This window comes from Saimiri boliviensis, chromosome 4, assembly GCF_048565385.1.
Source record: "Saimiri boliviensis isolate mSaiBol1 chromosome 4, mSaiBol1.pri, whole genome shotgun sequence".
In the NCBI taxonomy this organism is placed as follows: domain Eukaryota; kingdom Metazoa; phylum Chordata; class Mammalia; order Primates; family Cebidae; genus Saimiri; species Saimiri boliviensis.
In genome coordinates, this window is record NC_133452.1 from 62,820,944 (window position 1) to 62,838,722 (window position 17,779).

The 17,779-nt window shown below is 38.7% G+C and overlaps 1 protein-coding gene across 1 annotated transcript in view; it reads right to left on the reverse strand.

Annotated features, from left to right (window-relative positions):
• QRSL1 (glutaminyl-tRNA amidotransferase subunit QRSL1) overlaps positions 1 to 17,779 on the reverse strand; it is a 45,943-nt gene that overhangs the window by 8,032 nt on the left and 20,132 nt on the right. Inside the window, exons 6-10 of the mRNA XM_039466208.2 lie at positions 16,517 to 16,692; positions 16,318 to 16,433; positions 13,811 to 14,003; positions 12,993 to 13,110; positions 2,335 to 2,540 (exon numbers count right to left, since the gene is read on the reverse strand). Of these exons, the coding sequence (XP_039322142.2) occupies positions 2,335 to 2,540; positions 12,993 to 13,110; positions 13,811 to 14,003; positions 16,318 to 16,433; positions 16,517 to 16,692 (809 nt within the window). The remainder of the gene's footprint in view (positions 1 to 2,334; positions 2,541 to 12,992; positions 13,111 to 13,810; positions 14,004 to 16,317; positions 16,434 to 16,516; positions 16,693 to 17,779) is intronic.

Consider the following 17,779-nt stretch of genomic DNA (forward strand, 5'->3'; position numbering starts at 1 on the left):
AACATGGTAAAACCGCATATCTACTAAAAACATAGGAATTAGCTGGGCGTGGGGGCAGGCACCTGTACTCACAGCTACTTGGGAGGCTAAGAGAGGAGAATTGCTTGAGCCCGGGAGGTGGAGGTTGCAGTGAGCCGAGACTGCACCATTGCACTCCAGCCTGGGCAACACAGCAAGACTCTGTCTCAAAACAAACAACCCGCACCCCCCCCTCCCCAAATACTGTGCTATACAATGATTTTATACTATGTTTTGTTTACTTTATATATTTTGAAAATCATTCTGTATCAGTTCACAGAAACTTTCTTTACTCATTCCTTATTGCTGTATAGTATTCCATTACTTGGTTTTACCATAATTGAGTAAACCAGTCTTCTACGGTTATTTAGATGGTTTTCAATATTTAGCTATTTTATACAATGCCTGAAAGAATTACTTTGTGTATGTGTTGTTTTGGTATTCCTGCAATTTTTTTTTAGATGAAGAAAGGCTTGCTTCATCAAAGGACAAATACATATGTAATTAGATACTGCCAAATTTCCCTGCAAAGAAGTTGCATCATTTTGATCTTCCACTTACAGCTTTGCAAACAGTGTGTGGTGTTCAGTTTTTGAATTTTTAGCAATCCAGTAGATGAGAAATTAGTTCAGGGTTGTTTTAATTCCGGGTTTGGGTAGAGAAAGTACAAAATCCCAGAATATCTTGTTATACCATAAAGCATGTTTTCAATAATTAATAGGGACAGTTTTAAAGGATACATATAACTTGAAGGGGCTCTTATTGGCCAAATTTAAGACAATTTGAGCCTCAAAAGCCATACTGACAGTAATTGCTTATAACAGACTGAATTAAAGAAAAAAGAAAGGCTCTTCTTTAGAGAATACTGCTAGCTAATAAATGCAGACTGAATGACAGAATTAGTGAAGCCAGAATTTTGTAATTCTGTAGCTAGTATTTCAAGGATGACCAATGAATGCTAAAACTGGGCAGCAGGATATTCACACGGTCTCTGGGTATCAACCTAGAAACTGCTTACAAAATGATAAAAGGAATAACGTACCTTTTTCATAAGGAAACATCTGGCAGTTACTTCCTTAGCCAAGTTATCAGCTTGGTTTTCAAAAGTGAGACAAACTGCTATTAACTGTTTCCTGACATGAAGAGTATGTAGTATTTCTACCAAAAACGTTTAACTCAACCCAATCACAAGGAAGCAATCTGACAAATCCAGATTATGGATGGGACATTCTACAGGACAAGTGGACTGGGCTCTTAACATCTTTTAAGTGCTAAAGATAAGAACTGTTGAACCAGAATTCTACATCCAGCAAAAATAACCTTTAAAAACCAAAGGGGGAAATCAACACATTCTCGAAAGGAAAGCTATAATTTTTCATCAGCAGCCCTATCCTAAAAGAATGGCTAAAGAAATTTCTCTAAACAGAAGTGATAAAAGAAAGAATCTTGGTACTTCAGGAAGGAGGAATGAACACAGTAAGCAAAAGTATAGGCAAACGTAATAGACTTTGCTTTTCCTCTTAAGTTTTCTACATTATGTTTGATGATTGAAACAAAAATTATAGCAGACTGATGTGGTTTTAAAGAAAAAAGAGAGGTGGGTGATTGTTCTAGATTTTAAAAAGATACCATTTTAAAAATTTGATTTTAAAAATAAGATTTTAAAAATATACCAATGTAATATATCAGGAGGAAAGACAACTTAGAAAAGACACTTTCGGTAGAACTGAGAAAATCTGAATATAAACTATATTTGAATTATTACTCAATTATGTTAGTTTTCTTAGGTATGACAATGGAATTGTGGTTCTGTAGGAGAATGTATTCTTATAAAATTTGTACGGAAGTATTTAAGGGTGAAGTGTCATGACATCTGAAAATTTCAAATGATTCAGGGGTTCAGGTAAAAATGTGTGTGTGTGTGTGTGTGTGTGTAGGAACAGGAAAAGAAGGGCAAAGCAAATAAGGCAACAAAATGTTAAGATTACATCCAGGTGAAGGGCATATCGGCATTCAATATATCACTTTTCAGCTTTTCTGTGGGTTTTACATTTTTCAAAATAAAAGTTAACAAACAATAGTACTAAGTGTGCTATGTTTGTGTGTGTGTGGTGCGAGTGCATGCATGTGTACTGACTTGGTTTGGATTTGTGTCCCTGCCCAAATCCCATGCTGAATTGTAATCCGCAGTGTTGGGAGGTGGGGCCGGGTGGAAGGCAACTGGATCATGGGGGTGGTTTCTCATTCTTAAGCTGAAGATCCGGGTACTGGCCTAACAATTCGAAGAAAACCAAAATGTTCCTGAGGAATCCTCACCTGCCATATTTACAGCTTGTGTAAAAATGTCATCCTGGGCACTTCGTGTTCTGTTGTCCTCTTTGATGAACTCCAAGTATGGTACTGCCTCACTCAAGGTGGTGGGAGTTAGCAAGACATCTACTCCAGAGTTAAAAGCATTCACAAAGTCATTAGCAATGAGGCGTCTCACTTTCTGTGCTTTGACGAAATAATTTTCATAGTTTCTGTGGGAAAAAAATGGGTGATGTATTAAAGGATTTTTTGTATTTTTCTTCAAATCAACTGTCTTACATCAGGCTTGATAAAGAACCACTGGATTGTTGGCTTTTGTGAGCAGGCACCATTAAGATTCTAATAACACATAAAAATGAATTCAACTGTGCTGCTATTCATAAATTTAATCAATCAGAATTCACCAGTAGATGCAATTCTACATGTGTAATCTCAAAATATTAATAATTCCAGGGCTATCATTAAACCAGAATATTCATTTTAAAGTGAGTGAAGTACATAGCAATAAATGACTTTCTAAAGATTACTAAGATAGACAGTAGTAAACTTTGCAGTATTTGAATTTTGTATTTTATGGATCGGTATAGCCCAGGGGTAGAAAAGTGAAATTCAAGAATGCTTATTTTACTAAAAAGCCAGAAATAGGAGTAACCATAAGTCAATGATACCAAGAAAAGGGAAAAGAAAATCTTTTAGATTCTTCTGAAGCTGTTGGGAGAGGCTAGCAAGAACTAACTGTTCTAAACCTCAGTTTCCACAACTGTAAAAATGGATACACCTGCTCCAGTTTTACTGAGGGCAAAATAAAATATGATACAATTGTGAAGTATGTTTTACTCTAAAAGAGTTGTACAGAAATATCATATGTCCTTACTCTTATTTGACCACAGGGTCTACAGAGAAACCATTGCAGGCATCACATAATTTACACAACCATAGTAGGTGGTTTAAACACTACATTTACAGCATTTCAAAATCTGAATTTTATTTTATTTTATTTTCAGAAGGGTTTCGCTCTTGCCCAGGCTGGAGTTTAGTGGCGTGATCTCAGCTCACCACAACCACTACCTCCCGGGTTCAAGCGATTCTCCTGCCTCAGCCTCCTGCAAAACCTGAATTTCATAAAGAACAAATTTATATTATATTTCTTCCTACTTTAAATATGGCTCAAAAGAAGAACTGCTTCCATCCAAGATAAAGTAATGGAGATGGGATTTACCCTGTGCTATGGTTTGAATGCTTGTCCCCTCCAAAACCTCTCTTGAAATTTAATTGTCTCTGTAACAGTATTAAGAGGTGGGATCTTTAAGAGGTGACTGGGCCATGGACTGGTGCTATTATAAGAGGGAAAGTTCAGCCTTCCATGTGCTTTCCCTTTCTCTCCCTCTTTTTCTCCCCACCCTTGCTTTCTGCCATGTGTGGACATAGCAAGAAGGCCCTCACCAGGTGCCGGCTCCTCAATGTTGGACTTCCCAGCCTCCAGAACTGTGAGCCAGTCAATTTCTGTTCACTATAAATTATCCAGTTTCAGGCATTCTGTTATAGCAGCGAAAATGAACTGCTTCTCAGAATAGGGGATTAAAAAAAAAATGAACTAAGACACTCTGCCTTCTTAAACAACTAGAAAACTGGACAAAATATATATGAAATGACCATTTTCAGACATTAGACAACAGATGTTCAGGAAAAAAAGTTGTGAGAGAAGAGAAACAAATGAGGTAAGCCAGGCCAGGTGTGGTGCCTCATGCCTGTAACCCCAGCACTTTGGGGGACTGTGGTGGGAGGATTCCTTGGGCCCAGGAGTTCAAGACCAGCCTGAGCAACACAGGGAGACCCTGTCTCTACAAAAAATTCTGTAGTAGTCCTAGCTTTGCTGGAGGGCGGGGAGTGTTGTGGATTGCTGAGAAGTGCATGAACCTGGGAGGTTTAGGTTGCAACGGCAATGCACTCTGGCTTGGGTGACAAAGTGAGACCTTGACTCCAAAGGAAAAAAAAAAAAAAGGTATACCCTTTAATTTCCCCAGCTTAATGCCTAGAGGCAGTTTTCAGGCCTCATTTCAGAGAAAGCTAAACAGTACTGGCGGGTAAGTTAAAGAGACAGAGATCTGAAGTTCAAGGAGGCAAAGACAGCTAGAATTTGCAAAGCAGGGTACTGAGTAGGAGGGAGTGGCACAACGAGAGCGCAAGAGATCTGCAGGGAGATTCCTTGAGTCTTTGGCTGAGTACTGATCTATGAATGCATAAGAAGGGCCTTGGCCCAAAAAGCAGTGGACCAAACAATTGCTAGAGCTCAAACAGGGCTGGAAAGAGTTTGTGTTTCTAACAGCCAAAGTGAAAAGACTTGAATGTGTGTAGCATCAAAGCATCACCTCAGAGTAAAGTAAAATTAGCCCTGGACTAAAGGCTGCTTTGGATTTATCTTAACAAAGCTTAAAAATAAGACTTGAAGCCGGGCGCGGTGGCTCAAGCCTGTAATCCCAGCACTTTGGGAGGCTGAGGCGGGTGGATCACGAGGTCGAGAGATCGAGACCATCCTGGTCAACATGGTGAAACCCCGTCTCTACTAAAAATACAAAACATTAGCTGGGCATGGTGGTGCGTGCCTGTAATCCCAGCTACTCAGGAGGCTGAGGCAGGAAAATTGCTTGAACCCAGGAGGCGGAGGTTGCGGTGAGCCGAGATCGTGCCATTGCACTCCAGCAGGGGTAACAAGAGCGAAACTCCGTCTCAAAAAAAAAAAAAAAAAAAAAAAAGACTTGAAAAGATCCAACAAATTCTAAGCAACTTTACTGCATCCTGGGAAAAAGCCCAACACTGTTTAAAGGAATATAACAAAAGTCTGGCAAATGACAATGTAAAATTCACAATATACAGGCATGAAACGAAGCAAAAAATATGACCCATAACCAGAGAGGGAAAAAGCAATTAATACAAACAGATGCAGAAATGTTGGAATGAGTAGATAAGAACATTAAAATAGTTACTATAAATATGTCCTTTTTATTATTATTATTATTTTTTGAGACAGAGTCGCCCTCCATCTCCCAGGCTGGGGTGCAATGGCACAATCTCAGCTTACTGTAATCTCTACCTTCCAGGTTCAAATGATTCTTGTACCTCAGCCTCCTGAGTAGCTGGAATTACAGGCACGCACTGCACCACCCCACCCAGCTAATTTTTGTACTTTTTAGTAGAGACAGGGTTTTGCCACGTTGGCCAGGCTGGTCTCAAACTCCTGACCTCAAGTAATCCACTTGCCTCAGTCTCCCAAAGTGCTGGGATTACAGGCGTGAGTCACCGCACCCAGCCAACTATGTTCTATATGTTCAAGAAGGTAGAATAAAACATAAAATAATGAAGCAATTGAAGGGATAAGAAGACCTACTTCTATACACAAAAAATACAATGTATAAAAAATATACTGGAAAGGATCAATGTAACAGAAAAAAAGATCAGTGATTCTGAAAACAGTAATGGAAACTAGCCAAAAGGAAGCAGAGAAGGAAAGAAGACTGGGGGGGGGGGGGGGAAGAATGTAGGCCAGGCGCAGTGGCTCACGCCTGTAATCCCAGCATTTTAGGAAGTCAAGGCAGGCAGATTGCCTGAGGTAAGGAGTTTGAGACCAGTCTGGCTAACAAGGTAAAACCCTGTCTCTACTAAAAATAAATGTCTCTGCTAAAAAATGTCTCTACTAAAAATACAAGAAAATCAGCTGGGAATGGTGGTGTGTGCCTGTAATTCCAACTACTTGGGAGGCTGAGGCATGAGAATTGCTTGAAGCAGGGAGGTGGAGGTTGCAGTGAGCTGAGAGATCGTGCCACTGCACAGCCTGGGTGACAGAGCGAGACTCCATCTCAAAAAAAAAAAAAAACAAAAAAAAAATGTATCGTCAGTGAGCTGTGAGACATCAGGTTGATTAAAGAGTCCCAGACAGATGGAGGAGGACAGAAAAATATTTGAAGAAATAATGGCCAAAATTTTCCAAATTTGATTAAAACTATAACCTGTCAATATCTAGTTTACTGAGGGTTTTTAGCCTAGAGGGCTGTTGAATTTTGTCAAAGGCCTTCTCTGCATCTATTGAAATAATCATGTGGTTTTTGTCTTTGGTTCTGTTTATGTGGTGAATTACGTTTACAGAATGGCGTATTGTTGAACCAGCCTTGCATCCCCAGGATGAAGCTTACTTGATCATGGTGGATGAGCTTTTTGATGTGCCGTTGCAATCGGTTTGCCAGTATTTTATTGAAGATTTTTGCATCTATGTTCATCATGGATGTTGGCCTGAAGTTTTCTTTTCTTGCTGAGTCTTTGCTGGGTTTTGGTATCAGGATGATGTTGGTCTCATAAAATGATTCGGGAAGGATTCCCTCCTTTGGGATTGTCTGGAATAGTTTCAGAAGGAATGGTACCAGCTCCTCTTTGTATGTCTGGTAGAATTTGGCTGTGAACCCATCTGGACCTGGGCTTTTTTTGGGTGGTAGGCTCTTAATTGCTGCCTCAACTTCAGCCCTTGTTATTGGTCTATTCAGGGTTTCGACCTCTTTTTGATTTAGGCTTGGGAGGATGCAGGTGTCCAGGAATTTATACATTTCTTCCAGGTTTCCTAGTTTATGTGCATAGAGTTGTTTGTAATAATCTCTGATGACGGTTTGAATTTCTGTGGAATCTGTGGTGATATCCCCTTTATCGTTTTTTATTGCATCAATTTGAATATTCTCTCTTTTCTTTTTTATTAATCTGGCTAGTGGTCTATTTTGTTGATCTTTTCGAAAAACCAGCTCCTGGATTTATTGATTTTTTGAAGGGTTTTTTGTTTCTCTATCTCCTTCAGTTCTGCTCTGATCTTAGTTATGTCTTGTCTTCTGCTAGGTTTTGAGTTCTTTTCATCTTGCTCCTCTAGCTCTTTCAATTTTGACGATAGTGTGTCGATTTTAGATCTCTCCTTGCTTCTCATGTGGGCATTTACGGCTATATATTTTCCTTTAGAGACTGCTTTAAATGTGTCCCAGAGATTCTGGTATGTTGTGTCTTCGTTCTTGTTGGTTTCGAAGAACACCTTTATTTCTGCCTTCATTTCATTGTTTATCCAGTCAACATTCAAGAGCCAGTTGTTCAGTTTCCATGAAGCTGTGTGGTTCTGACTGAGTTTCTCAATTCTGAGTTCTAACTTGATTGCACTGTGGTCTGAGAGACTGTTTGTTATGATTTCTATTCTTTTGCATTTGCTGAGGAGTGGTTTACTTCTAATTATGTGGTCAATTTTAGAGGAGGTGTGATGTGGTGCTGAGAAGAATGTATATTCTGTGAATTTGGGGTGGAAAGTTCTGTAAATGTCTATTAGGTTTGCTTGGTCCAGCTCTGAGTTCAAGTCCTGGATATCCTTGTTAATTTTCTGTCTTGTTGATCTGTCTAATATTGACAGTGGGGTGTTAAAGTCTCCCACTATTATTGTGTGGGAGTCTAAGTCTCTTTGTAAGTCATTAAGAACTTGCCTTATGTATCTGGGTGCTCCTGTATTGGGTGTGTATATATTTAGGATTGTGAGCTCTTCTTGTTGCATTGATCCTTTTATGACAAACCAACAGCCAATATCATACTGAATGGGCAAAAACTGGAAGCATTTCCTTTGAAATCTGGCACTAGACAAGGATGCCCTCTCTCACCACTCCTATTCAATATAGTACTGGAAGTTCTAGCCAGAGTAATCAGGCAAGAAAAAGAAATAAACGGTATTCAAATAGGAAAGGAGGAAGTCAAATTGTCTTTATTTGCAGATGACATGACTGTATATCTAGAAGACCCCATCGTCTCAGCCCGAAATCTCCTGAAACTGATAAACAACTTCAGCAAAGTCTCAGGATACAAAATCAATGTGCAAAAATCACAAGCATTCCTATACACCAATAACAGACTTAAAGGGAGCCAAATCAAGAATGAACTGCCATTCACAATTGCAACAAAGAAATAAAATACCTAGGAATACAACTAACAAAGAACGTAAAGGACCTCTTCAAGGAGAACTACAAACCACTGCTCAACGAAATAAGACAAGACACAAACAGATGGAGAAACATTACATGTTCATGGTTTGGAAAAATCAATATCGTGAAAATGGCCATACTGCCCAAAGTAATTTATAGATTCAATGCTATCCCCATCAAGCTACCAATGACCTTCTTCACAGAAATGGAAAAAAAACACCTTAAACTTTATATGGAACCAAAAGAGAGCCCGCATAGTCAAGTCAATTCTAAGCAAAAAGAACAGAGCAGGAAGCATCACACTACTGGACTTCAAACTATACTGCAAGGCTACAGTAATCAAAACAGCATGGTACTGGTACCAAAACAGAGATATAGACCAATGGAACAGAACAGAGGCCTCGAAGGCAACACCACACATTTACAACCATCCGATCTTTGACAAACCTGACAAAAGCAATGGGGAAAGGATTCCCTGTTTAATAAATGGTGTTGGGAAAACTGGCTAGCCATGTGCAGAAAGCAGAACTGGACCCCTTCCTGACACCTTACACTAAAATTAACTCCAGATGGATTAAAGACTTAAACATAAGACCTAACACCATAAAAACCCTAGAGGAAAATCTAGGCAAAACCATTCAGGACATAGGTGTAGGCAAGGACTTCATGAACAAAACAGCAAAATCACTGGCAACAAAAGCCAAAATAGACAAATGGGACCTAATCAAACTCCACAGCTTCTGCATTGTAAAAGAAACAGTCATTAGAGTAAATCGGCAACCAAAAGAATGGGAAAAAATTTTTGCAGTTTACCCATCTGACAAAGGGCTGATATCCAGAATTTACAAAGAACTAAAAACAGATTTACAAGAAAAAAACAAACAAGCCCATTCAAAAGTGGGTGAAGGATATGAACAGACACTTTACAAAAGAAGACATACATGAAGCCAACAAACATGAAAAAATGCTCATTATCACTGGTCATTAGAGAAATGCAAATCAAAACTACATTGAGAATACCATCTCACGTCAGTTAGAATGGCGATCATTAAAAAATCTGGAGACAACAGATGCTGGAGAAGATGTAGAGAAATAGGAACACTTTTACATTATTGGTGGGAGTGTAAATTAGTTCAACCATGGTGGAAGACGGTGTGGCGATTCCTCAAGGACCTAGAAATAGAAATCCCATTTGACCCAGCAATCCCATTACTGGGTATATATCCAAAGGATTATAAATCGTTCTACTATAAGGACACATGCACACGAATGTTCATTGCAGCACAGTTTACAATAGCAAAGACCTGGAACCAACCCAAATGTCCATCAATGATAGACTGGACAGGGAAAATGTGGCACATATACACCATGGAGTATTATGCAGCCACTAAAAACAATGAGTTCATGTCCTTTGTAGGGACATGGATGAACCTGGAAGCCATTATTCTCAGCAAACTGATGCAAGAACAGAAAATCAAACACCACATGTTCTCACTCATAGGTAGTGTTGAACAATGAGAACACATGGACACAGGGAGGGGAGCATCACACACTGGGGTCGCTCGGGGGGAAATAGGGGAGGGACAGTGGGGGGTGGGGAGTTGGGGAGAGATAGCATGGGGAGAAATGCCAGATACAGGTGATGGGGAGGAAGGCAGCAAATCACACTGCCATGTGTGTACCTATGCAACAATCTTGCATGTTCTTCACATGTACCCCAAAACCTAAAATGCAATTAAAAAAAGTATAACCCAACAAATCAAAGCTGCTTAACAAACCCCTATGCAGAAGAAATATGCAGAGAACCACACCAAAGCACATCACAGTCAAATTCCTGAAAATCAGTAATAAAGAGAGAATCTTAAAATCAGCCAGAGGAAAAAAAGGTACATTATATACAGAGGAATGACCATAAGAATGATAACTTTTCAGAAACTATGTAAGCCAAAAGACAATGGAACAGCACCTTTAAAGTATGGAAAGAAAAAGCAACCTATACTTTTTTTTTTTTTTTTTTTTTTTTTAAGAGATGGGCTCTTGCTCTGAAACTCAGGCTTAAGTGCAGTGGTGTGATCATAGCTCACTACAGCCTTGAACTCCTAGCTCAAGCAATCCTCCCACCTCAGCCTCCTGAACAGATATAACTATGGGAGTGCACCCCATGCCCGGCTTACCTATGCTTTTAAACCCAGAGAAAATATCTTTCAAAATTAAAAGCAAAATAAAGAGTGTTACATATAAACCAAAGCTGAAAGAATTCACTGCCAACAGGACTACACTACAAGAAATATTAAAGTTCTTCAGGCAAAACCAAAATTATACCAGATGGAAATTTATATCTATAGTGCAGAGAGAAAAGCACCAGAAATACTAAATATATAGGTAAATAGAAATGACATTATTTTTCTCATTTTAAATCTTTTTAAGAGAAAAACTATTATTCAAAGAAAAAAAGCAGAAGGTTAAAAGAAAAAAGAACAGATGGGACAAATAGAAGAAAAATAGCAAAAGGTAGATTTAAACTTGGTACAAAAGTAAATATTTACGTCAATTAAAAACAAACTCTGAATTCCTAATTCAATACATTTGTGTTTAGTGAACAAAAGGCAACAGAAGAATAACAAAATTCTAAACTGAGGTATCACATGAACAAAAAATGTTAAGACTTTCTACAGTTCCTGGCACATAAATGGACTTTTTAAAATAAAAAAAGTATTCCAAATCCCATTTTTCCTATCACCCTTGTCCACTCAAGTTAACCAACTTGGAACTGACTCAGGAGCTAGGGATACCGGCAGTAATTCTAACTTCCTTTTATCAGAACCCTCAAATGGTGATGATGAAAAATGCTTTCTGACTCCTTTCCTTCTATGTCTTTTTATGCTGCTACAATGACCTATCAAATTGATCAACTTGTGTCCCGAGATAAACCATATGGTTCTAATCTATCATATCTGGCAAATGTAACATCTTTAGCATAAAAAAAGTCTTTGTGTAGAAAATTTCTTAGTAGTATTTCATTTTCTTTTCCTACTCCAAAGTCATTACAAGCATCTGGTCAATATGGTAAGAGTCTTTTAATCTGGAACATCATCAGATGATATTCTTTTTATTTTTTGAGATGGAGTTTCACTCTGTTGCCCAGGCTAGAATGCAGTGACACGATCTTGGCCCATTGCAAACTCCGCCTCCTGGGTTCAGGTGATTCTCCTGCCTCAGCCTCCTGAGTTGCTGGATTTACAGGCCCCTGCCACCATGCCCAGCTAATTTTTGTATTTTTAGTAGAGACAGGGTTTTGCTATGTTGACCAGGCTGGCCTTGACTTCTGGCTTCAGGTTAGCTGCTCACCTTGGCCTCCCAAAGTGCTGGGATTACAGGTGTGAGCCACTGTGCCCGGCCTCAAATAATTCTTAGAAAAAGTAATCGTGTGGCCCAGCATGGTGGCTCATTCCTGTAACACCTGCACTTTGTAGGCTGAGGTGAGTGAATTGCTTGAACCCAGGAATTTGAGACCTGCTTGGGCAGCATGGTGGGATCCTGTCTCTACAAAAAATACAAAAATTAGCTGAGCATGGTGGTACATGCATGTAGTTTCAGCTAGTAGGGAGGCTGAGGCGGGAAGATCACTTAAGTCCAAGAGATCTAGATAGAAGCTAGATAGAGATCTAGATAGAGGTTGCAGTGAGCTGAGATCACTCCACTGCAATCCAGCTTGGGTGACAGAGTGAGACCTTGTCTCAAAAATAAAAAGTACTTCTAACTATTGGCCCTGAGAGGATGCACAGATAAATAAAATGCTTTCTGCCCTTGAGGGCATGGAGAAAAACTCCAAGAAACTCTTCGTTAAAATAACCAATCTTGCTTTTTTATACTTCTCATGTCCTCATAGACACACCTATGGTGGTAGAGGAGATGAGGCCTGTTCACAAGATCATGAATAAACTCATAATTAAAAACAACTGAAGGAGGTGTTATAGTCATTTTGAATTCTTTCTTAGAGCAAAGACATATTATATAAGGAAAAACTAAGTTGATTCAATACATTTTTCAAGAGACAATACAACTCCCTGCTTAAGGCTCTAACAGCAATAAGCCAATGTGGTAACAGCCAAGGGACATTTAATAAGATTAAAATCCTTAATGGCTTCCTACTTACACTCATGCCTTGATGTCTGGGATGGGGGGTCAGGAGTTTGTTTCCAAGCCCTTTGGATACCAAAATCTGAGGATATTCAAGTCTCATATAAAAGGGTGTAGTGTTTGCATAAAACCTATGCACACCTCTTGCACAGTTTAAATCATCCTTAGATTACTTGTAACATCTAATACAATGTAAATGCGATATAAATAGTTGTTATACTGTATTGCTTTTTTATTATTGTATGTTTATTTTATTTTATTTTTTGAATATTTTTGTTATGTGTTTGGTTAAATCCAACGTTGCAGAACCCACAGAGGATATGGAGGGCTGCCTGTAGTCTGTACTAATCATTTAGCTAAAGTACCAATATTTCTTTTGTTTTTGAATACAAGGACCCAAAAGTGCCATAAACAGGTCTTTTCTAATTCAAATCATAAAGATTTTCTTTCTTTACTAAATATCTCGACTTATAAGACCTGATAGAGACATGTTACTTGAGGTTTCAAGAATGAAGAAAATTCCTAAATGAATTGTCTTACTCTTTTAATAAGAAAAAGTTTCCTGAGAGAATTCTTCCTCTCACCACATCATTGAACCCCTCTCGTCTGGTTGCAGCATACATGGCTTCAGTGGACACATCAATGTCACATCTGTGACCTGAGGACAAGAGAAGGGTAAATATTACTTGAAAGTAAGTAAAGTAAGTAAAGTTCTGGCCAAAACCAGGCCTAGATTCTCCCCCTTTTTTTTTTTTTGAGATGGAGTCTCACTCTGTTACCCAGGCTGGAATGCAGTGGCATGATCTAGGCTCACTGCAATCTCTGCCTCCTGGGTCAAGTGATTCTCCTGCTTCAGCCTCCTGAGTAGCTGAGATTACAGGCATGCACCACCATGTCTGGCTAATTTAGATTCACATTTTTTGTGACCAACACTAGTTTAGGGAGTTGCCCTTATGGTTCTTTTCCCTATCTGCCTTTTGACTGACTGGTCATGGTGAGAGAAAAAAAGAAGCAAGAAGGAAACTCCATTTGTTCACTCATTCATTCATTCATTCATTCAAATATTTATTGAACTCCTAGCATGTAACAGGCACTACACTAGTGAGATTGAGCATACGACAACAAGATACTATCCCTTCAAGTTATTTACAGTCCTGAGAAGCAAACTGAACATACACAGATATTTATGACAAATAGTGTAAGTACAAGTTTAAAATAACAAAGGTAAAATGATTCACTTATTAACTTTTTTGAATCATTAACATTATCTCAACCAATAACTTTCTTGTCACTAATAAGTGCACTTGTCAAATGTTTACGACAACTACCTTAAAATTAAAATAAGCCAGCCAACTTACCATATTGTAGCCCATCAAATCTTGCCATATTCGATGCCACTTCCGATGTGCACAATACGTGGTAGCAGACAATTGAATAACTGGTGTGAGGAAGGGATACTTCGATTACCTTGGCCCCCTGAGACTCAAAGAGGTCAGCAGCTCTGGACCAAAGAGACTGTATTTCACTTGACAATTCTGGTACAAGATATTCCTTATAGGAAGAAGTGAAGATACAAAATTGGAACAAAATTGGTATAGATGATTTTATAAAATTTTGTGCTTCAGGACCTTTGGTAATACATGAGAAAATATGATAAAATTGCTGGTAGTTAGCTAGAAAAACTGAATCCATTTAAGAGTGTTTATGGTATGACAAGCACAGTACTAGATATTATGATCTGGATATAACAACACTAAAGATTGGAGATCTGGGTTGGGCGCAGCGGCTCATGCCTGTAATCCCAGCACTTTGGTAGGCCAAGGCAGGTGGATCACTTGAGTCCAGAAGCTTGAGACCAGCCTGGCCAATATGGCAAAACCCTGTCTCTACCAAAAATACAAAAATTAGCCAGGCATGGTGGCAGGCACCCATAATCCCAGCTACTTGGGAGGGTGAGGCAGGGAGAATCGCTTGAACCGGGATGGGGGGGTGGAGAAGAGGTTGCAGTGAGCTAACATAGCACCATGGAACACATTTGTTAAATACTCAGGTATCAGGTACGCTGTTAGATGATTTTTAAAGGTTCTCTCATCTCATGCTTTTAACAAGCCCATGATGTAGGTATTTTAATCCTTCATCTTGTTAATAAAAAATCTTGACATAAGAAGTTACTTTCCTAATGTTAAATAGCAGGCAAGTAGAGGGTCTAGGATTCCAAACTGGGTCATTTTAAAGCCTGTGCTCTACGTAAATTCTTAAAGAATGCATAGATTTTACCTTTTTTTTTTTTTTTTTGAGACAGCATCTTGCTCTGTCAACCAGACTGGAGTCCAGTAAGGCAATCATGGCTCATGGCAGTCTCAACCTCCTGGGCTCAAGCAATCCTTCCACCTCAGCCTCCCAATCAGCTAGGACCGCAGGTGCATGCCACCACACCCCACAATTTTTAAAAAACTTTTTGTTGAGATAGGGTCTCTGTATGTTGGCCAGGCTGGTCTCAAACTCCTGATCTCAAGTGATCCTCCTGCCTTGGCTTCCCAAAGTGCTGGTATTACAGGCATAAGCCACTGCACCTGGCCTTACATATATTACCCTAATGGAAGATTTAAAATAAATTAGTATTTCTCTATAGCAGTGGTCTCACCTGGGGTCACTTTTGTCTCCTTTTCTCTAACCAGGAGACACTTGACAATGTCTACAGACATTTTTGGTTGTGGGGTTGTGGTTTTGGTGGTGGGGTACTACTTGCATGTAGGGGCAGAGGCCAGGGATGCTATTAAATATCTTACAATGCACAGGACAGTGTCTCCCACAGCAAACAATTGCCAGTCCCCAACAACCACATTGCTGAGGTTGTGAAACTTCATTATGCTGCAGGGTAACTTATCTCCCTAAAAGATTTAAAGGATTAATATATTGCAAGGCTTAATATTCTTAAAAGGGCCGGGCACGGTGGCTCACGCCTGTAATCCTAGCACTTTGGGAGGCCGAGGTGGGTGGATCACGAGGTCAAGAGATCGAGACCATCCTGGTCAACATGGTGAAACCCCGTCTCTACTAAAAATACAAAAAAAATTAGCCGGGCATGGTGGCGCGTGCCTGTAATCCCAGCTACTCAGGAGGCTGAGGCAGGAGAATTGCCTGAACCTGGGAGGTGGAGGTTGTGGTGAGCAGAGATCGCGCCATTGCACTCCAGCCTGGGTAAAAGGAGCGAAAACTCCGTCTCAAAAAAAAATATATATATATATATTTTTAAAAGGTCAGTAAGTTAACAGTACTACATTCATGTATTCATTATGCAGTTGCTCCTGTAATAGATGCAGCAACTAACAATAATAGCAGTAAAGATGTTAATGTTTTTTGAGGCATTACTATGCAAGGTATGGCTTTGGGCTAAGTCCTTTCTTTACATTAGGGATGGGCAAACTATGGCCCATAGGCCAGATGTGACTAGCCAGGTGTTTTTGAAAATATAGTTTTATGAGAACAGAGACATACTTTTTCATTTACATATTGTCTGTGGCTGCTTTCTCACTATAATGGCAGAGTTAAGTAATACAATAAAGACTGTATGGTTCACAAAGTCTAAAATATTTACTATCTTGCCCATTATAGAAAACATTTACAGACTTAACATGACTGTCTAATTGATCCTCACAAATCTCTTTGAAGTCAATATTTTTATTATCCCCGTTTTACAGATGGGGAAATTGAGCTTAAAGAGATTAAGTCACATACTCAACTCATATAACTAATAAAAGCGGCACTCAGAGCAGAGATTCAAACCCAACCAATCTGCCTCCTGAGTCTGTGCTCTCTATTGGACTTGACAGTATTTTTCTAAAGTATGAAAGGAAGAAGTTACCTTTGGAATTCCTATACATAGTTTGCTCACATCTGCCAAACTGGAAAGCACAAGTGGTTTATTAACAGGGTCACGTATTGTGGTAGAATCCTTGGGGTCATGTCCAGCCAGTACACCTGTAAGGAGCAATACATATGAATGACAGACATATTTGTTTTATAGTGAAACTGTTGCAAATGATATAGAATTATATAAATACCCAACACCATTGCTGCATCATCCACACATCTGGTTAAGATTCCTGGCACATCCATCGAATTCACCAGGGGAATGAGACCATGACGGGAAACTAAGCCATAGCTTGGTTTGAAACCAACAAGCCCACAGTGGGCAGCAGGATTTCTGGTGGATCCTCCTGTATCCGATCCTAAAGCCCTGGAATTTAAATGGAATTATCTTGAGAAGAATGATATATCTCTAATTATATTTGGAATCTGCCCTTTCAATTGTATATTTTTAAACTGTATTTTCCTCTGATTACACAAAAGTAACACATGTTCATCTCAGAGAATTCATAAAGTAGAGAAAACTATAAGAGGTACTCAATATTCCAATACCCAGAGGCAAACATTGTTAACATTTTGGCACATTAACTTCAAATCTTTCTAAAAATGCATGTTTTCATAGTTAAGATCATTCTCTAATTATGAGTTTCCATCCCTTTTTTTATCATAAGCCTTTTACTATGTCATTAAAAATTCCTGAAAATGTAAAGTATATGTAATATTCCATCATATAAATTGGTGATTCCTGATATTTGAAAGTCCATTTTCCTTTCAAAATACATATAAATCTTATACTTTCCTCTGATGTTGATATTGAAAACAAATCAAATGGCAATTTTACAGTAAGCTTTTACAAACTAAATACACCCCTCCTAGAAATTCAGATACAGCCCTTTGCTACCCACCCCATTTAGAATCATGGATAGAGATGTATAATAATATACTTAAACACTTACATTGTTTCTAACTAGAATAACTATTTAATAAGTAAATTTGTAAGGAAAACCTTTGAACATAAATTTTTTCCTATGTGTCTGAGTACATTTTAGGCTAGCTTCCAGGAAGTAGAGTTAGTACACATAAGTTTCTGATATATGTTGTCAAATTACTTCTCAGAAAGATTATGCCAATTTATATTCCCAGTTACAGTGAGTCAGATTATGTTTTAAAGTTTTAGTACCATCACTCAGTACTAGTAGTTTTTAAAATTTTATAACCAAGAAGGTTTTATTCATGTGCATTTTGAATACTTTTTCACACTTATTTGTACATGCATTACTCAATACAAAGTTCATTTCTTTATCTAGTTGCCTACAGAGTTTGCGTTGTTCTTATTTACAAAAACAAAAAACAAAAAACTAACCTGGAGGAGATTATGCTAAGTAAAATAAGCCAGTCACAAAAAGACAAATACTATTATGACACCACGTACATGAGGTAACTAGAGTAATTAAATT